Source organism: Populus alba, chromosome 5 (genome assembly GCF_005239225.2).
Source record: "Populus alba chromosome 5, ASM523922v2, whole genome shotgun sequence".
NCBI lineage: Eukaryota > Viridiplantae > Streptophyta > Magnoliopsida > Malpighiales > Salicaceae > Populus > Populus alba.
In genome coordinates, this window is record NC_133288.1 from 12,515,643 (window position 1) to 12,539,362 (window position 23,720).

Consider the following 23,720-nt stretch of genomic DNA (forward strand, 5'->3'; position numbering starts at 1 on the left):
ATAGTAAATGGGTATAGAAAAATTTAGAGATTAGAATATTTTGAGTAGTATATTTTAATTTAGATGGCTAGACCCTCATGCCTCCATCCCTCCGCTCACACCTAGCTAAACAGTTTCCCAAAATTCCAAAATCTAAGCAACAAAGAGCTAAACACCCATAACTCTCCAGCTCTCAAAGATAACAGAAGTTTATCTTCACTGATGGTAAGCATCACAACAACCACATCCACTTCTTCATCTTCATTCACAATAGCCACGACAATTTTGGTTTTAGCTGAGAGTAGTGGCACCACATGTGTCAGTCAGGAGTAATAGCAAGCCTTTCTTTTCTGCCAAGAACAACCACGCCACCAGCATCGGTTAGGAACAATAACTAAACTTTTCAGCCGTAAACAGTAGCCTTTATCTTAACTAGGAAGAGTAGAAGTGCTTTCAATTATGAGTTGTGGTTCTTGTTTCAACTAAGAGCAATAGCAACACCTTTCCCTTCCAACATCCTTAGTTCTCCTTTGGTCTTTATTGAAGGTCTAACTCTCAAGCTCTCAAAGCATGACCTCAAATTTGATTTTTATGAATCATTTTTGTATTTTTATTTTCATGATTTATGTGCTTGATTTAGAAGTGGTGTTCAAAAATATTTGTTTAACATCAAGTTTAATTGTGTGGTTGAGATATTTATTTGAGATAGTTTTCATGAATATTGGACAGAATCAAACATTAGGAGAGGATTTGATTGTTGAATAATTAGGTTTATGTTGTGGAACCATGGGTTTGTTGAGTTTATTGAGTATTTTGTTTGATTTTGTGAAATTGAATATAACTTGATTTGGTTTTAATTTTATTTGAGTGAGTAGGATATTGTTCTTTGAAATAATAAAAGTTATATAAGGATGTTAGATTTTATTATGGTTTTGTTGTGATTCGTGGAGTTATGATCAAGTTGAGTGGTTCTATAATTTAAAATTAATGATTGAGTTGTTGCTTTGAAAGAATAAAATGAATGATGTATAAGGTTGAAAATTGTTGATGTCAATTAAGTTATGTGAACATGATTTTGACAATGATTTTGAGATGATTTTTGAATAGCAATTATGGATTGTGTAAGGAATTGTTCATGAAATTAAAAATCGTTAAAGAGAAATTAGGTTTGGCTGTGAATATATAAAAATGATCTTAAGATGATGAGAAATTAGATTGATTTTGAATTCATTATAGAAATGACCTTGTTATAAGTATTATACGAAATTTAGATAATGAATGATACCATTGTTTGATTGTGGTCTTTACTTGTTATCAATTTTTAAAATTATAAACATGTAAGTTTAGTTGTTATATCTATGACGAAGGATATGTTTGTGAGTTTAAAATAAGAGATTAAGATATGATTTTTTAAATGGATTTGAATAATATGTGCTTTTTTAAAAAAAATATAATTTGTTAATTTTGATTGAGTTGGTCATGAAAGATGTGTAGGTTGTTTTCTTCTTTATTGGTTGGTTGGGTGGATGAGATGAGATGATTTTAGAAAGTTGTAATATGTTGATTTTGATTGAGTTGGTTATATGACTTTAAAAACTAAAACCATGAAAGATGTGTGGTTTGTTATTGGTTAGGTGAATGAGATGATGGTTAGATATAACTTAATGAAAAACATGAATTTTTCAAATCATAATAATTCTCATGCATTATTGTTTCCATCATTTACTAAATAACTCAAGGATGGAATGGTTCAATATTGGATCCCATCCAATGTTGTTATCTAGTATACAGACCATAACTATATAACCATAGTTATTCAATTTTATATATTTAAACAATCCTATTGTGTGTTAAATAACCAAGGATGAAATATTCCAGGGTCATATCCAAGACTATAAGTTCAATTAATATAATTTTATTATTCATCAAAATGACCCTGGAAATGGTAAGGTCTAACATCGGATCATGTTTTTTAGATTTTATTTAAAAAATAATAAAGATATTATCTAAATAACATATCATTTTAAACAAACCATATAAATACACATATTATTGAAAATATATAACCGTGTAGCTTATTTTAAATAAAATATATAGGATAATATCTATTTTTTATATTATATAATCAATTTTGTACTCAAAATCTATGCAAACAAGTTAAATTTTCTAGTTATTATAAAATTAGATAGTAATTTTTTTCTTATCTCTTATTGCACACATTCATCTCAATATCTCAAGTGAAATCTAGTATGTATCAGATTTTTTTATTTCTTGATGGTTTTATATTTTTTTAAGATTAAAAAAATATCTAACTCTTAACTTAGCTTGTACTAAAAATCTAGTAATTATAAAAAAGATTGATTTATAAAATATTAATTGCATGATATCATGTCTGCAAGTGAAAAAAGGGAAGAGGGGGGCATATCTAAGGTAATAATAACGCCACCAACAACGTACATGAAAATGATTTTCTCCGGGAGTGAGTACCCACGTAGATTAGTTAGGTACCCCATCTCAATCATCATATCTCCCTACTCTGACTGTTAAGTCCTCTTCACGTGGGATCCGCATGATCAAATCAACTTCAATCCCACACCATTTAAAAGTTTACAACCAGCTCATTGTCGGGTATATTTGGAATCGTGATAATGATAATATTTTTTATTTAAAAATATATTAAAATATTTTTTTTTATTTTTTAAAAATTATTTTTAACATTAACATATTAAAAAAAATTAAATTATATAAAAATATTTATTTAAAAAAAAACAAATTAAAATTCAAGAAAACGCGATTTGCATCGCATTTTCAAACACACCTTGAATTAAAAGTTAAATATTTTTATTTAATTATAAAAATAAGCTATAAAGATGTCTTGAAACTTAAAATTCAATGTATATTAAATGAAGTATTTTTAGATATTAAGATTGAGAGATATTATACTATTTAAAATCTAATATATTCATAACCTGTTAGTAGTTCAAATATCATTTGTCCCATCATCTGGACAAATGGATGGATCTATAATTTAATTATCACAACAATATTTTATTTTCTTCAACCTTCATTCAATAAAATTAAAATTAAATAGTAAAAAAGTTTAAATTATAACCAAAAGTAAATCTAAAACGTAAATGGATGAACCTTTAATTATCACAATTTATATAATGCATACAAAAAAAAAACACAACTTCTTTAATTACTACATCCATAATTAAATTTGATAGGTAAACATAATTTAATTACAAAATTATATTACAATAAAATATAGCATTTCCAAATTACATCTGTTTAATTTTACAAAATATACATAATTATTAGCTTTTTAATCAATTATTATTTATCATTACTTTTCATATTTAATGTTATATAAAATCTGAAAAATATCAAAATACCCTCATAGTCATCTTAATTACACAAAACTCCCATATGAAAATACTCCTAAAAAACAAAGCTTATTTTTCGTCTTTTTAGGCAAAAAAAAAGTTATTTTACTATGCATAAAAATTAGAAAAACATGAAACACCCTTGTTCAACAGTAATTTTTTTTTTGTTTTATCTCAAGGGTAAAAAAATATTTTTTACCATTATAAATATTGTGCCAAGAAGACCTTTAGTCAATAGTTTTAAATTTTATTGAATTCTAATGGTGAAAAAATATTTTTTCTGTGTTAAAAATTTAAAAAAATACATATATCATCAAACATTCTTCAAATAACCATCAAGTAAAAAAAAAAAATCTATTTAAATTTAAGCCACCCAAAAAAAAAAAAAATAAAAATCTTACTATAATAATCCACGATAAGATGTATATAAAGGTACATTGAAACTCCCTCATCTTCCACCTTTCCTTTTAATAATAAACAAACGAATATTTAGCATGCAAATAATTCATTCATCATTTGTCTCGCACAGCATTATTACGCTTCTCGAGCAATTAATTTCGGATTACATTATACTACCAAATTCCAGCAAGGTCACAGCCAGACTTGAAGTTGACCATATTATTTGGTTTGACCAGGTTTGGTTAGTCGAGACTCGAGAGGCTTTTTTTTTGGGCAAACACTCTCACCTACAGCTGGAAACTGTACCAGGACAAGAGGGTAAAACTGATGATTAGATTCCATTATTCCTTGTGTTCTCCACCTGCCAGAGCCTCCAAAAGTAAAAATAAGACGAAGAAGAAAGATTGCTGCAGGCGTTAATTGATAAATTAAAATATATATATATCTGGAGACACTGTCTCCTGCTTTCTTCACCTACAGTACTTTCTTTAGAGTCCCCTAATCATAGCCGCACAATCGTGGCTTGTCTGATAATCACGTAAAAAACAACCATCAATTAAAAGGCAACTCTTTTGATTTATATAAAAAACTAGTTAGTTGTAAATACATATTTTGGTTTATATTGTAACTGATACCCAAAAACCTAATTGGAAATATATATTTGTATATAGAAAGTTTATTTATTTATTTTTAAATTTAATATTGTATATGCATCTTTCAATATTTACATAATTCACATACATGTGTAACATTTATAATTTAATCATTTAATATTTAATATATGTATACATACTTCAATACACACTCATTTTTATTTTATATTGAATAATAAATAATAGCTTGGATAATAAATACTTGAAACTCAATAGATAGAATATAAATGTTTAAATTCCATGCCCGATAAATAATAAATAATAAATAATAAATAGAGTATAGATATAGAAAAACTCAACACTTTGGTATCCATTAGCATTCTTGATTATGGGTTAATCTTGATAATTAATGATAAGCAAGACAAGAAAGAATTTGAACCCATTGCCTTTTTCAAGTATAAAAAAACTTAATACCAGATACTTATTGATGATTAAACTTTTATAAACTATTTAGAATCAATTTTTTATAATAATTAAATTCAATATTTAATTGATTAAAAAATTGAATTCATATATTTTGAAGAAATATTCTATCATTGAATTAATTTTTTTTCTATATTACCCTCTAGCTTGACAAAGGGAAAAAAGATGAGAATTTTGAAAAGTCAATTTTAACATTAATTGTTTTTAATATAATAGATCGGGGGTTAATGTTTAATTTAATTTTAGACTATGTTTAGAATTTAAATACCATTTAAAATTCAATTTTTAATATTTAAAATAATTTCAAACTTGAAAATCCGTTAAAAACTCTAAATTAAGATCATTCTGAAAATGTTGATTTGATTGTTTGAGTATGGGAAGAGGGATTTGATGGGGCCACGTGAAACAATTTGAAGAAGAGTGGTGGGGCTGATGGAGAATGATGGACCTCAAGTGCATAATGCCATTTCTCAAAAAATTAAAAAAAATATGAAATGAGGGGTAGATGGCACCGGGAAAGATGAGTGTGTAGCAGAAAAGAGGTCTGTTAGAATAGTTGGCAAATGTGTCGGTAAAAAGGAAAAAAAATAATATATATGTCAGAGAAGCAAGCAATCTAAGTAACAAGCAAGCAAAGCTTGGACTTGAAGAGAGGAACCCCTTCCAATCCAATTTTTTTCTCAGAGAAATCATTTACTATATTTTTTTTTGTCTCTATAAAAGAAAAGTATACTGTTCAGGGTTTTTATAATTTTTTAAAATATAATAATAAAAAAAAGTTACGAGTAAAGTGGTTTCTACATAGGATGAGAATTAAGTATCTCCATTAATCTAATTTCTTAATATTTATATTCTATTTATTATATATCAAATAAAAAATTTGGATATTTAAAAATTATTTGTCAGATTTCAAGTCCATTATTTATTAATTAATAAAAAATAAAATAGATAACATATATGATTTGGGCGGGTTTTAAATTGGGTTTGACAATATCTATACATTACCCATTATCCATCAAATCCAAAAAAATATTCACTCATTTGGGTTTATATCCATTTCGTTTGAATTAAATTGTCTTCCCTATTTCTAAGTCCATGTTTATTTGTAGAAAAATAGATTCTTTTGAAAAATATAATTTTTATGGAAATTAATTCTTGAAAATTGAGTTACTTTTTTATGTTTGACAATATTAAAGATAATAAGTTAAAAAATAATTTTTAGTGTTATCTATACCATAAAAAATGAGTTGGAAAATAACTTTTCATGTTTTATTTTTCAAGTTTATTGAAAAAATAAAGATAAAATTTAATAAATGAAAATGTCGAAAGAAGAAATTAAAAAAAATCTAATTTATAAATTATTTAAAAAAAATAAAAAATAATAAAAAATAAAGATAGAATAGAAAGATAAAAAAAATTATATAAAGATAAAATTAAAAAAAATTAATTTTATAAATTATTTTAAATCAAATAAAAAAATAAAAAATAAATTACTTTCCTTTCTTTAAAACTAATTTTTCATTTTTATCATTAATGATTTTTTTTTTTAAAAAAGGTTACCAACCATTGAAAAACAGGAAAATGGTTTGGACCAGGTTCTGTAATAATTTAGCAGCAAGAGCAGTTGGGGCAGTAGTTAGTAACTTTATTCTTTTAAAATCGTACTTGTCACCTGTTAACTCGAGCAGGTAACCCAAGAGACTCCCCTCTCTCTTTTACTTTTGTATTCACACTCTCCGTTTCTCTAGCTTAGCAGGTCTCCTTTACTTGTCACCTGTGATCTATCAATAAGGTTGGAATTTGATGCTTCTTTTCCTGATCGGAGAAGTGCCCATTTGGTGAATTTTGGTTTTTTCTTGTCTATTTGAGGAAGCATTTGATGCTCTTCAGGGTACTCTAAAATCACCCATTTAGGAGACCGTGGTTAATTTCAGTTCTTGCATGACTCAGGCAGAAATTGATTCTTCTCTGGACACCCATCTGAGAATATTGCGAAAGGGTGTCTGAAAGCGTACCTTTTTCGGGTTCTTGGGGTTGTTTGGTCTTTAATTCTCAAAACTTGGAACTTGTTGTCTTTTCCTTTTTAGGACTTTCTCAAGATACCATTTTGCTTATTCCGAGTTCATTGCTTCAAGTTTTGCGGTGATCATCTTGAATTTAGGTCTTAATTGAAGAGATTCAAGGGTAACAAGATCAATGTATTGGTGCTTAAATGTGTGGAGAAGGTGAAATTTTTTTTTCTAGTCCAACAAAAGTGAAAAAAAGGGAATCTGATTTCCTTTTGATGAGCTGTTTGTTAGCTAATGCCATTGTTTGTCTGTGTCTACTTTATGCTCTGAAAGGTTCACTTTGCTGTCTGTAGGAAGCATTTTCCAATTTGTTTTCTCTTGCAAATTAGAGAAGACTTGATCGTAGGGTTCTTTCAAATATTGAAGTATGTAGCTGGTGCTGGGTAGATTTTATGCATGTTACATTGGATATCTCTTTTTTCACTTTGTCTATGGAATGCTGCTGCGTGGGGTTTCTTTTACTTTATAGCACCCTCACAGTTTTATAAAGCTGCCAAGGTTACTTGTTCCTTGCTGAGTCCTCCAAGATATGACCACATATATAGTTCCTTCTGTTATATACTTTGATAGATTGAGCACTAGTCTTCGCTGACTGTTGCTTTGGGGTTTCTCCTCAATCACGTATATAGGTGATTCTTTAGGCTTTGGGGGTTTAGCTTTTGAGTCCCAGGACATGGATGGTAGCGGTGATAACAATGGTGATTTGGGATATCAAAATAGAGTTGAGAGTGTTATGAAATGTCCATCTTCAGGAATGAACACTAACCCCTTCTATGTTTCTGCTTGGGATCCAGTTGTTTCGCTTTGCCAGATTGGGAATTTTGGTGGTTCATCAACAGGGCCTCAAAGTGAATTTTCCAATTCTCCTTTCCCAGTTGTAATGGAAAACCCAGGAATTAGTAACACCAGCCACCTTGTTCATTACCCATCTGATTCAGGCTTTGTTGAGCTGGTGCCGAAGTTTCCTGGCTTTGGAAGTGGGAATTTCTCAGAAATGGTTGGCTCTGTTGGCCTAACTGAGTGTGGCCAGATTGTTAATGCTGGGTGCCCTCCAAATTACAAGGAGGCAAACAATGAGAGCACTGCACATGGTGCACAACGTCAGGAAGATCAGCAATTATCCGAAGAGACAACTATAGGAGCCTTACCAAATGGAAAGAGAAGAAGACCAGTGGCCGAGTCCAATTCTCCTTTTGATCCAAACAAGGTAATTTGAATTAGGTCTACTCTTTTAATTTAGCATGTTAAAGATTCTGCAGCATTGTAATTGTGTGTTTCCAAGTTTGTGAATTCTTGAATCTTTTGTTGTTGAATATAGAATGCTGAAGGAGAGTTTCAAAAGGATCCTTCTGGAGAGAGTTCTGATATTGCAAAAGAACTGGATGAGAAGAAACAAAAAATTGAACAAAACTGTGGTGCTAATTTGCGTGGCAAACAGGTAGCTAAACAAGCTAAACACAATCTTCAAAGTGGGGAAGATCCTAAAGATGATTACATTCATGTAAGAGCCAGAAGAGGTCAAGCTACCAATAGCCACAGCCTTGCAGAGAGGGTACCTTCTCATTATAGAGTGTTAACAATCGTAAAATGACCTGGCTCATTTTCATATTGAACATATAAGTCTTTTTGCAGGTGAGGAGAGAAAAGATTAGTGAGCGGATGAGAATGCTACAAGAACTTGTTCCAGGATGCAATAAGGTACTTAAATGTGGTCTGCCTTTTTTCATGGAAATTATTTATTTGATTTTAAAAAAAAAAACAGGATGCTGATTAGTTTGGTGTTGATCATTGTTTTAGATTACTGGCAAGGCGGTGATGCTTGATGAGATCATCAACTATGTGCAATCACTGCAACAGCAGGTTGAGGTATGCTGTTCTAAGATTGAGATTATTGTCTATGAAATTGTCATGTGGATTTGTGCTCATCATGTTCACTAGCCACATCATAAGCTTGCTAGTTTGAAATGGAGCTTAGCTCTAACCCCTAGAAAAACACAATAATGCACCTTCAGAGCTGGTGGAAGCAGAATAAATGAAAAGTATATGGTTTTTAGGCTCTGCAAAAGGTCTTACTATTTCTGTAGTCTAACTGAGGTGCATGGGATATATTGCCCATAAAGGACAGTGATTTATAATCTGTGATTCCTGTAATCAAATAGATGAGACTCAGCTCTACCTTCATTTTTACAAGAATGACATCTGCAAAGTATACTAGATTGAAAGATGTAAACACCAGGAGTTCTACATGATAAATTTAAAATTACTGAATCCATTTGTGCTTCCACATGACTAAAAGTCACTGATATCTTGCCTGCTATTGCAGTTTTTGTCAATGAAACTAGCCACTGTAAATCCAGAACTGTACAATGATGTTGAGAAGATTCAATCTAAAGATGTAAGCAAGGTTTATGTGGTGAAAGAATTTCAACACAATTTTCAAATATGTTTCTTTGAATGAAGTCTAATAGGTTTCCCTTCCATCCAGATCCTTCCTCCACGTGGTGGCAATGCAGCTATTCTAGGATTCAGTCCTGGGATAAACTCGCACCAGTATTCACATGGGATTTTTCAACCTGGTACACCGGGCATTCTAAACTCCAATCCACAATTTTCTCCAGCACATCATGTAAGTGAAGTATCTTTGCAAATGCTCTGCAGAATCAATTGCTCATCAAAAACTTATCCTTGGAATTGTTTCCATATGTGTAGGCTGCATTAGATAACGAGCTCCAGAGCTTTTTCCAAATGGGATTTGATTCCAGTTCAGCTGTTGACAGTTTAGGACCAAATGGTAATCAGCAGTTCTTATAATCTCTACTCAACAAACTTTTGTTTCGGTTTTCCTGACCTGTATATACTAATGCTTTCAGCAGGGCATTTGAAACCAGAGCTCTGAATGTTGAAGAGAGATAACAAGGCATTGATTCCACCTAACAAAGAAATTCAAGTGGTTCAAGTTGACTTTCATATTGAAAGAAAACAAAAATAGTCAAGAAAATTCTTCTGTTGTATAGGTTTAAGCTCCTAACTGTTCGTTCTTCAAGTTTTTTGGAAGAAGATTACGTGCTAGAATCACAGATATATGTATATTTTCCGACTAAGAAGTGAGACTTTTGCTGGTGATGTTTGTCGATTTTTGCCTGTTTCATTGGGAATGAATTTGAGCATGTATGAAGCTCTCTTGTAGGGTTTACCAAGCCAACAGAATACATGTGCCAGATATTTGTTTTCGTTGGTACCCATGATATGTTCAAACAGACCAGGTTATGCTTAGCTGCAATAGTGTGATTTTTTTTTTTTTTTTTGGGGCATCATTCAAGCTTTGATCTGTTAAGGTTTTAATTTGCGTGGGAGAGGATAGCTTTCTCCTTTTCCACATCCCATTACTTAGTTTTTACTGGGTGGTACCGTATTTTTTAGGCACGTTAAATTGGTTTTAAATTGTTAAAGTGAGTGGGAATCACCAAATTATTTATGCAATTTGAAGATTATATATTTTGCATCCATGAGCTTTTTCTCCCAAAACTCAATTTTAGGTTTTACCTTTCAAAAATAAATAGTAAAAATAAAAAATCATCAAATAAAAGTTTTAATGACAAGAAGAATGAGGATTTTAAATATGTAGAAGAATCAAACTGAAGTTTTAGATGAAATTCTGAGTTTAATTATACATTATTGTATCCAATATTGTTGAAACAATGTAGTTTTAAAGTTAAAGTTAAATTATCATTGGATGAATTTGTATAAAAATTAAATTCATAGATTTAATTATATTTTTAATGGGTTAAATTAATTTTATCAGAGACTTAATTGGTGAAAAATTAAGTTTGGAAGCTTAATTTAGGCTTGATAAAAAATATTGGAATTTTAGAAGACCAAACTTAAATTTTACGAGGTCAATTGATTGAAATCAAGAATAAAATTACAAGAAAAATCAAAGTTTATGGTCAATTAAATGTTAAATTGAAGAAATTCACAGCTAAGAATGATCTTTTAGAAAAAGATGTTAAACTTCAAAAACTCAATATGGTTGAAAACAGGGATGGAATTGAAGCAAATTAAAAGTTTAATAGTTAATTAAGGATCAATTTACATAAATCTAAGACCAATACCGACATGAAAAGGCATTGAAATTTATGATTGATATTGGAGTTTGACAAGGGTAAAATCGCATAAAATTAAAAGTTTAAAGTTAATTAAGGATGCAATTTAAAAAACCAAAAACCAAAAACCAAAAAACTATATTGAATTTTAATAAAATCCCTAATTAAAACCCTAAAGATGTCAAAACGACATTATTTCATCTAAATGAAATAGTAGGTTTTGATCAAAATAGTTTGTTCTGGTACAAAACGTCTTATAGCTATTGTTCATCATCTTTAATCTTTTGAACTTGAAAGGTTGCTTGAATGACTACTTTTCAAGGGCATTTAATACCTCATCTCTCCATCAAACATGACAAACAAGACACTACTCTAATGACCTGACACCATACTACACCCCAACATAATTCTGGTTGGCTAATTGTTGTTATAGCCATCGTGGTGTTGGCCCAAAAAGGCTGATGCGATCAACCTTTAACAGCCAAATTTCACAACTTATGATGATGACTTTGGGCTAATGGTTGTGATCCTTGCCGTTTGAATCAAGGTCCAAGATTTATCCCCAATAAAAATAAGATGTCCCTCTTTCACCTCCTATAAATAAGAGGTGCATTTAAGGCATTAAAAAGGAAGACATCAGAGTGAAAAATAAGCAGAAAACTAGCATTTTCACAGTATTTTTATCTACCAACCTTGTTCTTCTCCCTTTCCACAACAACTTCAACTAGCTCCTCCACTGTGAACTCCAGCAACTTCAGTTTCTACACTGTGACCAACAACAACCCAACACCCTTGCAACTTTATCTTTTGCTTCAATGGAGAACACTACGCCATCATCTCCTCCTTTGACCAAATCACCCACGTTGCTAGCAAAAAGGCTAAATGACAAGACCAAAAGATTGATGTCTTCTCCCAAGTGCAGGAGTGTCGAAGTAATAAATAACCCGGCAAAACCGGGGTCGAACCACAAGGAGGTTAATTGTATAAATTATAAATAACAAGACAACAACAACAACAACAACAACAACAACAACAACAACAACAACAACAACAACAATAATAGTAGTAGTAGTAGTAATAATAATAATAATACTCATTACGTGGCGTTGTTATACCTGAGAATGATCTAAAAGATCGGGTCACAGGTTTCCAGCCTATATACTGAGTTTATAAAAAGATCAAAGAGATGTATTATATAATATATACAGAATGTAAATAATAATAATAATAATAATAATAATAATAATAGTAATAGTAATAGTAATAGTAGTAATAATAATAATAATAATAATAGTAGTAGTAGTAGTAGTAGTAGTAGTAGTAATAATAAAAGAAGAAGAGGAAGAAATTAATGAGAACTTTGAGATGGAAGATTAATGTAAGGATTAAACAATGATAAAAACAAATGTCAAGGTTAGAGGATCCACCAATGGTATTTCAAACAAGTATAATATAAACTTTTATTACTCAATTTGAAAACCACACACGGAGGAGGTTCCAATTTGATGATTTCTCATTAATAGCTCATTATAAATTATTAATATGATCATATTAATTATCTTAATTACATAACACCAAACTTTTAAATATTGTCAGGAATTCATGATGTTAACTGATGTTAACAACAAATCAAGTTCCTTTCATAGCCCAAGTGTAGGTAATACCATACGGTTGGGCTATGAGAGTGCCAAGCATTTGTTGTACCGATTTTTATACAACACAAATTTAGATTAACCATTTAACAAGCAAGGTATTAAGAATTAGTAAGATAAAAAGATAAAAACATGTTAATATTAAACATTAAGGTCCATGTTAAGTTTACACCATACTTATTCTTACACCATTAGTGTAACATTTTCACCTTGACATAATAAACTTAGCTAAACATAATGAAGAAAAGAAACATAAATAAACCAAACAAGAACATAAATAAGATACAAGTTAACTAAGTAAAGGAAAGGAAATGAAAAGCATAAACAAGATATTAATGAAAGCAAAAATTAAAAATTACAAAAAAAATATAAAGAGAGAAATAAAGAGCATGAACTTGATCTGAACAACCAAGCCCCCAAATACATGGCAAATGCCTCTTTTTATAGGCCAAAATTTAGAATTATTGATTTGATGACTAATTGTTGAGTGGGTTGCCAACTTTTGACTTGGTGAAAATCCTTATCTTCTTGTCTGAATAAAAAAAAAAAATGCTACTATCCGAACTGGGTCCTCTGGAAAACATGAAAGTTGTAGGAAATTGACTCAGTTTTCAAGGAAAAAAATGGAGGTCATTTGGACTTCTAGAACTCCAGATATGAGCCAAACACTGAACAATGTTCAGGCTGCAGGACAGATTCGGACTTCTCCGTTGTTGCTATAATTTGGACTTGAAAACAGCCTTCTTAGATCTTGATGAAAACATGAAAGTTGTAGGCCTATGTCTTACTGAATCTGTGTAAAAATTTGAGGTTATTTGGACATCTAGAACTCGAGATATGACCCAATTACCGAACAGTGTTCTAGTTTGGACTGCACCAACATTTCTTTTCTAAGTTTCACCCTCTCTTTATCTTCACAAATTTCAGTAGTTGAATTCATCAATCAATCCTTTGATTTATGTGATAGGCCTGCATTTAAGATGAACATTTACCATATATTAGGGCATTTTATAGTATTAGACTTGTTATTATAAAATATGTTATAGTTAAGGAGTTATTGATACTTTAAGTGCAAAATGATGATATAAAACCTTGATAAATATGCACTTTTAAGTACTAATCACTAAACCACATCTACATCAAGTAACTTTCTTCTCTCTTCCCTCCTATTATTATCGTCTACATGCAGAACATGAATTCATTCTACAACAAACAATAATTAACATGGTAATGACCATGTAATGTAAATGGGATGAACCCATTTAGGCCCAGCCATGTGTCCAACCCATTTTTTTTAAAAAAAGAGAAGAGATTGTTAGGTCTTTAATTCGACCAACCCAACTCGACCGAGTTGGGCTTGGGCCTTGGACCTAAGCAGTCATAAAAAAAATTCAAGGACCATTTTAAAGTTATTTATGGGTTCCTTGCATATTTTTCCAACAATTTTATCCAATATCAAGTCGTAGACTTATACTATAAGACATAAACCCAGTATAAAAATCTGCTTTTTCTCTGAAATTTCAAAACAAATAAAGAAAAATTCAAAAATAAACTTTCATTTCAAAAAAAAAAAAAATTGTTTTCATACATAGGGTCAAATCCTAAAGGTTTTTCATGCATATTTTCTAAAAAGGATAAAATCATATTTTTATCATGTTTTAAAAATGCAAAATGGATATCGTAACTATTTTATGATTATGCATTCCAAAAAATCCCATAACATTTAGTTTGTTATTCAGAGCGTGAGGATTTAGTTGTAGGCTTTAATATTTGGAAGTATAAAATTATACTGTAAAGTATACCCTCAAGTATTAAAGATACAAAATATGAAATAAATTTGATGTTAAATCTCGACCTCAGGATGGTTACGATTTAATTCAATAAGGTAGAGACTTTCTCACAAAAAAAAAAATCTGTCTTGTAACTTAGATGAGACTAACAAATAGAAACATGACCTGAAAAAACAAACAATCAACAATACAACTTACCTTAGATAGAGTGTATTGGGGGTGATGCATCTTTTCCTAGCACAACTAGTCCCCTTACCTAGACTCTCGCAGACCATTAGGTTTTCTAGTGACCATAATACTAGGTGGCGACTTTTAAACCATATGATCATCACTTTATGATTAAACTCAAAACTCCATTTAATTCCAGGAGGCAACTCTGTCATTTGACATCGTGCACGTAACGACAATCTATATAACAGGTTGGTAGTTATCTTATATGAATTTATGAGGAACTGATGCAGACCTCTTGATCACATGGTCAAGCAACTCTTAATAAATAGATAACAACCTAAAAATTTGAAAATCAGGTTTGATGGAACCTTAACCTGGAGATAACCCCATACCTAAGAACCAAAGGTATTAGAAAAAGACTTAGATCTAGAGATAACCTTGTATTTAAGAACCCTAAGTATGCGAATAATGCCACAAAGCTAGTTAATTTTCAATAAGTCAATGTATGATCTTTGTCCCCGCAAAGCAAAATTATTTTACCATAAACAAACAAAAGAAAAACTCATGTTTATTCTCCAACTTGCTATAAAATTTTGCATTTACCTTTAACTAATCCTAATGGATCCCTTTTATATTGCAAGCTAATAGACCTAAACTAATAATCAACTAACATAGGTTTAATATGACAGATTTGATAAGATTTATCTAGTAACTTCAACCTTCTAAAATAATATGTTTCCAGACCCTATTTGACCTAAAAATTTACTAAGATAAATTTTTATATGTCCAGTATCTCCATGTATAATTTCAGCTTGTTTCGATGCATAGTTTGAGAGATATGCATGATCTAGAAAAATTAATCAATAAACATTTTAGTGTCAAATTCAACCTGACTTGGTTTGTTTTATCCTCTCCTTTTTAAAAAAGATTCAACCTCAAATATATATCATGGAAAACATCTTCTAAAGTCAACAAATTAGTACCAAGTTGAAGAATAACATCATCATTAACACCAATAAGAGCCTTTTAGGAAAGAAGGTCCCCTTGATATATAAGCTCTCATTTTCAACCATCTTCACCTTCTTCAATTTTAATTACTCCTCATATATTTGATTAGGTGTCAAAGATACAAGAGTTATAAGTTTTTCATTCATCTCAAAGAAATATCTATTTTTCACTCCATCATACATAACTCTCCTATTATACTGTCATGATCTACCAAGTAACAAGTGACTAATTTATATTAGCACAGCATCAATAACACTTCATCACAATATTTATCAATAGAAAAGGTAACCAAAACCTGTTTATTCACTTTTACTTCACCAACATCATTCAACCACTGTAATTTATAACACCTCATTACAATATTTACCAATAGAAAAAGCAACCAATACCCACTTATTCTCTTTCACTTCACCATCATCATTCAACCATTGTAATTTATAAGGTATGAGATGTTTTGTAGTGTGTAAGTTCAACTTTCTCATCAATTTAGTACAAGCTACATTAGTGCAACTTGCATTAGCATAACATCACATAACACATCATCATAATATTTACCAATAAAAAAGGCAACCAATACCCACTTATTCTCTTTCACTTCACCACCATCATTCAACCACTGTACTTTATAAAGTATAGGGTGTTTAACAGTGTGCAAGTTCAACTTTCTCACTAATTCAGTACTAGCTATATTAGTACAACTACCACCATCTATAATTAAGCTACATACCTTATTATGAGCATGGCATCTTGTGTGGATTATGTTTTACCTATGACCTTCCGAATCATCCACCTTGACATGCATATTCAGTGCTCTTCTCACCACAAGTGCCTCTTCATCAACCAGACACTCAACGCAAACATCATTAGCATCCTCTAATTGTGACATCTTTTCCTCTTTATCCTTCCATTTGGTCTTAACTTCATTGTTAGCTTTCATAATCATAACTCTTTTGTTTGGACACTATAAAGCAATATGACTAAAACCCAAACAACAAAAGCATTTAATGTTATGGTTACGATAAGTAGAAGTAATATTGTTACCTTTAACAATGACCGAGGTGTCTTTCTTCTGTCTAGGGTATTCAGTCTTACTCTCCTTATTATATTGTGATGGACCATCCCTAGTGTTAGCTTTCCAGTTGGGTTTCCAAGGTTTTGAAAGGCCTAATGGTTCATTTTACCAAATGGTACCCTTCCATTTTAACTATTTCTCCACTTTCACAACCATATGCATCATCTCCTTCAACTCCATATAATGATACAACTCTATAATATGAGTTATATCATGATTAAGGCCATTCATGAATCTAGTTATAGTAGCCTTTATATCTTTCTCAACATTAGCTCGAATTATAATAAGTTTCATCTTCTTGAAGTACTTATATACACTTTTTATACATTGACTCAAACTCTACAACCTTTAATAAAATTATCTTTAATAATGGCTAGGAAAAAATCTCCTCCTTATAAGGGATTTCATCTTATCCCAAGTATTAACTTGTTTCTCATAATTTTTCTTGCGGGTTGTCACTAATTTCTCCACCTAACTTAACATTACGGTCTCGATACCTATAATTACTTCTCTGACCAAAATTGTCACCATATTTTTTCCTTAAAAACTAATAATTTCGCTGCTGCATAAAATGTTCCTCATGTCTCATGACACATCTTTAAAATCCAAATCATGAATGTCCGCATTATCAGCCACAAACTCATCCACATTAGTGTTAACTCGCCTAACAACCATTCTAACATTAAATTCTCTTCGCTTAGGCCTAATTCTAACCTTACCGTGATCATTAACATGTTGCCTCTCCAACCTATCTCCAAATTCATTGGACATTTGATTCATCTGTTAATTCATAATGCATAATTGAGTTACGATTTCATTGTCTCCTCTTTGTGTTGCCATGTTATTGCTTGCCTTCGATATCTTTGAACATGAAAATTAGTTAGTTGACAAGAAATATATATTCCTGACTCATTTCCTTATACGTTTACACTCCTCTTGCATTTCACTTAAGTATGTTCGCTACACCTTTTTCCTTCAGTCTCACTTTTCTTTTAATCTTGTGGATTTGAAATCAAGACCAAATACAACAGCCTTAACAGTATATCCAAATATGTGTATATGACTCAAGAAGCAAGAAAAATATGAAAACAAGCAAAGACAAAACTACAATTACAATTTCACGAGTAACAAACGATTTTATATGAAAAATATATGTTTTTTAAAACGTGAAAAAAAAATGTTATATAAAAAAATTGAAATGGCACCTAAATATATCAATTATGATGTTATTATGCTACCATAATTGAAAATTAACAGCAACAAAACATGTTTAAATTACTAACACGAATAAGACTTCTTATGACAAGTTCCAATCTTGAATTTAGTTTCTATAATTGTTGAACTCCAAACAACCTTAAGTTTTATATGCGATGTGATTAGAACCTTAAAACCTAGTATAAAAATTCAGGAATTTTCTAAATTTATTTTACCTGAAATTCCCTTCCTATAAAAATCTAACCTAGTACGACAAACTTTAATCCCGACCTTGGTTACTATAGCAAACGATCTCTAAATTAGCTCAGATTTTATATGGGGTACACTTAGGAGCTGAATTGGTTTGGTCCAAATTCTACCTTGTTTGTATATTGTGGTAGATTCGATAAAAGTGACTTTTAGATGTTATTTTCTTTTTCTATTTTTTACTCTTTATGCTATTGATATATTTTGAGAAAACAACAAACTAAAATAAGGCCTTTTTTTATAACCCAAGATGCAAACTACTAAGCTCTAGACATAAAATAATAAAATTTAATCAAAGACAACGAAAGCTAAGGAAGCTAAAACTAACAAAAAGAAAATAAAGGATGTAACCTGATTTTTTAAGCCTAGTTTTGATATCAAATGATGCGAACCTCTTGATCCTGTAGTCAAACAACCCCAACAAAGTAGATAACAACCTAAAAATCCAAAAATTATGTTCGATAGAACCTTGACCTAGAGGTAACCCTATACCTAAGAACCAAAGATGTTTGAAAAAGACTAGGACCCTAGAGATAACAATGTATGTAAGAACCTTAAGTATGCAAATGCCACCACAAATCCAATTAATCTTTATAAGTCAATGTACAATTTTTATCCTTGCAAAGAAAGATTGTTTTGTAACAACAAACAAACAAACAAAAAACTCATGTTTATTCTCCAACTTGCTGCTGAAATTTGCAGCTAAAGAAATATAATATAATCTTCTTTAACTAAACCTAATAGACATCTTTTGGGTTACAAGCTAATAGATCTAAACTAGTAATCAACTAATAATAGTCCAACAATGAAATAAACCTCTAAACAATGTTTAGTGGGTCAGAACAAATCCAAATTAAAAATAATTATTCAAAAATAAATAAATAAAATAGAATAATAAAATCAAAGTCTTCATGTCAAAATTCCTCCTTGTAGTTTGAATCTCTAATTTCGTATATTTTTAGCAGATTTTCAGTTATGACTTCAAACACGTCGTTCATTATCATCTGGACTAATTATTAGGTCTACCATGTATGGTTGAAATTTTATAGATATCTAATTTCCAATTCAACTTGAATTGCAGTAAAATTTCACATGCAGCTCCAAATATGTCCTAAACAATACATAAAGGTCTAATTTGATAGATTTGTCTAGTAATTTCAACTTTATAAAATAATATGTTCTTGAACTTTATTTTCCTAAAATTTTTTCAAAATATAGTTTCATGTGTCTAGTATTTTCATGTAAAATTTTAACTTGTTGATATACAATTTGAGAGATATGTCTAATTTCGCAAAACTAGCCAATAGATATTTTAAGGCTAATTTTGGATATGACTTAGTTCATATTAGATGGGATAGTGCTTTAGTGCTTTTTTATTTATATATAATTTTGTAATACATAATTTATTCATGCTATCCATGTCTGCCTTAGCTATATTGAATATAATTTTTGTATTTGTTTTTAGAATATTATAAAAATAATAGATAAAGATTATAATTTATCTCCACATGGTTTTAAGTAATTTTATAAATACTTAAAGAGTAACTAGTAAAATAATAGTTAATCTTATTAGTAAAATAATAATGATCTTACATCTTAGGACATAAAGAGAAATTATTTAAATTTACCTCGCATAAAAACATTGCTGGGAGCACGGCATAGGAAAATAAGAGGAGATTTTATATTGCATAAGATGGCAAAATAGTTGATATCTTCGTCTAGCAAATGGATGGATATAAAAGAAGAATACACATATGAAATAATGGAGAAGAATTAAATTGTGAACAAAAGGATATGGAAAAAAAGAACAAAAAAATAAGAGTAAAATGGGATAATCCATGCAACTCTACCTTTCCGGGGGATTGTTGAAGTCATCGGAGAATTTTTTTTTCAGAGAAGAAATAACATTATAATTAATAATCTGCAATGGGGTTAATAGGATGGGTCATAACAAGTTTATCCAAGGCGTGATTGTTTGACCCTCGTATCAATTTTGTATTTGTTGACTTTGTTTATTTCTTTTGAAAGGTATAGATGTTCATTTGATTTTGTTTTTTAAAAAGATGAATGGTTTGAAATCAAGCAATGGCTCTCGAGAAAGAACAACTCCACCAGCTAACAATCTAACATCAACCCATCACCCATAAAGATCACATGCCCAGCCACAATCATTGCACTGTTGAAATCCACATGAGAGTGTTTTCTATGATTTTCAAATGTAACTAACTACGCTTCATTAGCACTCTGCCCTAAACCCTAAAACTAGTATGCTTCTAGGGTTTAGAATTCAATCGATTGAAATTGCTGAGGAATTTGTTACCTTTTGAATCTCAATACAATAAAAATGGGAGGCGAGAAGATTAATCAGAGTAAGGATAATCCCTGGCCGTCGTCTACAAACATGCCACCGCCACCGCCCTATCAAGGAAAATCCGAAGACATGAAGCTTTGGGGAGTTGTCATCTTCGGCCTGATTGGGGCCACTGCCACCACTTACGCTGTGAGTCCTGTTTCATTTCATGTGGTAGATAAGTAAAATCATTAGATATGTATGGTGTTATTTATGAAATTCTGGAAAATGTTTTAGTAATTGAGGAATGGATAACACATCACAATTGGTTCTTTAGATTCTGAGAAAGTAGATTGATTTGGCATGGCAGGTCAGGCAGCTGCGGCGGACTGTTGATGAGCTGTATGCTCAGGTAGACTTTTGCAAGTATAAATGCACCGCTTTCCTATGTCGTCCACTTAAATTCGACTTTCTTTTTGGGCAAACTGAACGCACAAGATCAATCTTTATTTACTTATTTTGTAGCTGTGAAGATTTAGCGAAAGGTTTTTGTGTAGGAAAACTCGGTCTTATCGATGTAATGTTGTCTAAAAAAAATAGTGATTGATTCTGAGCGTTTAGTCTGCTAAAAAAGGTGAAGTTTTTTAAATTAAAAATTGAGAATTTCACTGCAATTTTTTTCTTGTCTATGCATGTCAATGCCCCACCTGATCATGTCTGTAATTGTACCTGATTAGTTAACCAGGTCTCAATCAATGTGGAAAGGAGGATCTGGAACTAGCAAGTCATTCCGGACATATTTTCAGGAGGAAGCGTGGAAAAATTATAATCGTCGAATGCAAGAAGCACATGAAGAGGAAATGGAGAGAGTGGTGAGCTTTTTTCTTGTGAATCTTTCCTTCTGGATGTCATATTAGTTATGTTTATGGAACCCTGCAGAACATACTATATCAGTTTTTGGCTATTTGGTTTCTCTGTGTGTACCTGCAGATATCGCCCTGAATGTTTTAGATTGCTTTCCATGATATTGTGAAACTAAATCGTTGTTACTTCTAAGAATAACAGTTGGGTTTAGAGTAGACAGTTATCGGTCAAGGTAGTTCTGGCACGTCACTGTGATGTTTATGCTGCTCTTATTTGTTCACTTTCAGTCATTTAGAAGCAAGGTTTTCAAGACTGTTCAATTGGAGTACCACTCCTTATGCAGTTTGAAGCTACAAATATATTTTTGAATTCAGATCTATAATGCTAGTCTAGATGCATAATAGCTTGAATAAGCTTCTTCTTAGCTGGAAATCCAGGTACGAATTCTTAGCAAGTTGGGCTGCTTCTGGCTAAACCACTTTTTTTTCTTTTTGGTGGGTTATCTTATAGTTGCACAGTTCAGGGAAAATGTTCTTTGTCTTTTCCTGCTTTGCATTGCCCAGTTGATCTATGTGTCTTTCAAAACTTTTTTTTTATGCCTCAAGATTGGACTCAGATGATAGAAACTGAAAGGTGGTCCTTGTATGCCTAGGATGGTTCTCTTTACCAGCAAAACTTCTAGAATCTTCTAGACCTAAGAAATCTTGTCATCCTATTACTCTCTCTTTCTGTCGGGTCCATTTCAATTTTATTTATAAATCATGTAGGTTGAATTTCTTCATACGCACGCACATATCACAGTGATAAGCCTAGTTCTTTCTCTGAAGCTGTCAAATATCAATTATCTTGCTCTGATTTTGAGGTGTCTAGCAGGCTCTTTTCCTTGATTGTATTTGCATGCAATTATGATGTACTAGTGCTGTATTTTTGTTTGCAGGAGCGTATAAGGCGTATGCAAAGTGTGTTTAACCGAGAAAGAAACAAGTTCAAAAGAGACTACGAGAGGTGGAGGGAAAATGGTCCAGGTGCATATCATCAACATTTTCAGCGTGATGATTGGTATTGGAATACTGATTCATCTTTCAGAGACCAGAGGACTAACTTCAGGAGAACTCCAAGAGACAGTGGAAGCTATCCATTATCACATCACTACTCAGTTTTGGGACTTGATAGGTAATTATCAGAATCCAATGTGGATGGTTCAGTCAAGTTGTATAGCTGTCTTGATTTGTGGAGATTGAAATATAGCTTTAGGATGAATTTAAGAGGTGTTTGGAATATGATACAGTATAATTGAGTGTTTTATTTTTTTTAATCAAATACAGTTATCTGGACTTTACCGTTAGCAGTTGGGATTGACAGATTGTCCCTGGTCTTTTTGTGACAGGTCTAGAACAGCACCATATAGTGAAGCTGAGATTAAGGTATTACTTGTGATTACTATCATCTCTTCAAAATCTATGTTCGGCGACCAGATTTGACGATTGATAGTTTTATAATTTGTCTCCCATTATGTCATTTGCATCTTATCTGCGTTTTCTATTTGTGTATCGTCCATGTCTTCATGTTTTCAAATCTGTAAGCTGACTTGAGCTCCTGATGAACTTCTTGCTTGAAAACTTGGAAAATGTTAGAGGCTGAATATAGTGGATCATATATACAATACTCAATTCCACTTGGTTTCTTTGGCCTGTTTTCATTTTATAACTGGGTTTATTGTGTTCTTCTGGGATTCCTGCAATTCTAAATGTATTTCTTTTATACATTGCAGACAGCATTCAGAACCAAGGCAAAGGAGTTTCACCCAGATCAGAACCAAGATAATAAAGGCTGGCTTTTGTTTTTTATTACTAACTATGATCTTGTACTGTGATGCCACAGCTTTGAAGTGGAACTTAAAGTTGTCTTTTGTGATTTGTTGCAGAGGCTTCCGAGGCAAAGTTCAAAGAGGTGATGATATCCTACGAGGCCATTAAGCAAGAAAGAAAGAACACTAAATTTTAAACTGCCTGCCACTGGTAGGGGAACAGCGTAGACTCAGTGCAAAATGTTCCTCCATATGTATACTTGGGGAAAATAAATCTAACAACAACTTAATTTTGTTGTGGGAATTTGATATTATATTGATAGGAGGTTGTGTGGAGAGGTAAGTAAATAGTTTTTTATTTTATTTTTAAGGGCTAGATATTAACGAGGACAGCAATTCATGTGGTGCGCACAACCTTTTGTATGTAATTCCTGAAATTATCTACCTTATCAATTGATTTTGACCACAAACCTATGTATTTATATTTATTATTAATAAATGTTTTTTTATCTTTAATATTTATTAATAAATCAAATATTTAATTAATAAATTTAGTCAACTAATCGCTTCACAAGCATTGTTTTTAAATATTT

At 31.2% G+C, this 23,720-nt stretch overlaps 2 protein-coding genes across 5 annotated transcripts; both read left to right on the plus strand.

Annotated features, from left to right (window-relative positions):
- Positions 1–6,534: 6,534 nt before the first annotated feature.
- On the plus strand, positions 6,535–10,205 carry LOC118045756 (transcription factor bHLH74). 3 transcript variants are annotated; one of them, XM_035054466.2, is made up of 9 exons: positions 6,535–7,065; positions 7,704–8,116; positions 8,228–8,461; positions 8,542–8,607; positions 8,707–8,775; positions 9,233–9,304; positions 9,395–9,535; positions 9,619–9,700; positions 9,780–10,205. In XM_035054466.2, the coding sequence occupies exons 1-9, from the start codon at positions 7,053–7,055 to the stop codon at positions 9,803–9,805; spliced, it is 1,116 nt and encodes a 371-aa protein (XP_034910357.1). In that variant the 5' UTR covers positions 6,535–7,052; the 3' UTR covers positions 9,806–10,205. The 3 variants fall into 3 exon arrangements, with proteins under 3 accessions (XP_034910357.1, XP_034910355.1, XP_034910356.1); XM_035054464.2 differs by having other exon boundaries at positions 6,535–8,116; XM_035054465.2 differs by having other exon boundaries at positions 6,535–8,116; positions 9,783–10,205.
- Positions 10,206–19,988: 9,783 nt separating this feature from the next.
- Positions 19,989–23,643, plus strand: LOC118045757 (uncharacterized). Of its 2 annotated transcripts, XM_035054467.2 has the most exons (7): positions 19,999–20,666; positions 20,827–20,868; positions 21,194–21,328; positions 22,258–22,493; positions 22,708–22,744; positions 23,092–23,149; positions 23,245–23,643. In XM_035054467.2, exons 1-7 carry the CDS (start codon positions 20,511–20,513, stop codon positions 23,322–23,324), a joined length of 744 nt encoding a protein of 247 aa, XP_034910358.1. In that variant the 5' UTR covers positions 19,999–20,510; the 3' UTR covers positions 23,325–23,643. The 2 variants fall into 2 exon arrangements, with proteins under 2 accessions (XP_034910359.1, XP_034910358.1); XM_035054468.2 differs by lacking the exon at positions 20,827–20,868 and having other exon boundaries at positions 19,989–20,666.
- Positions 23,644–23,720: the final 77 nt, after the last annotated feature.

Coding starts and splice junctions, on each gene's coding strand:
- LOC118045756 (XM_035054464.2), top strand. CDS start 7,583: ATGGATGGTAGCGGTGATAACAATGGTGATTTGGGATATCAAAATAGA. Junction 8,776..9,232: donor CACTGCAACAGCAGGTTGAG/GTATGCTGTTCT, acceptor CTGCTATTGCAG/TTTTTGTCAATGAAACTAGC. Junction 9,536..9,618: donor AATTTTCTCCAGCACATCAT/GTAAGTGAAGTA, acceptor CCATATGTGTAG/GCTGCATTAGATAACGAGCT.
- LOC118045757 (XM_035054467.2), top strand. CDS start 20,511: ATGGGAGGCGAGAAGATTAATCAGAGTAAGGATAATCCCTGGCCGTCG. Junction 20,869..21,193: donor TTGATGAGCTGTATGCTCAG/GTAGACTTTTGC, acceptor GTACCTGATTAG/TTAACCAGGTCTCAATCAAT. Junction 23,150..23,244: donor TCAGAACCAAGATAATAAAG/GCTGGCTTTTGT, acceptor GATTTGTTGCAG/AGGCTTCCGAGGCAAAGTTC.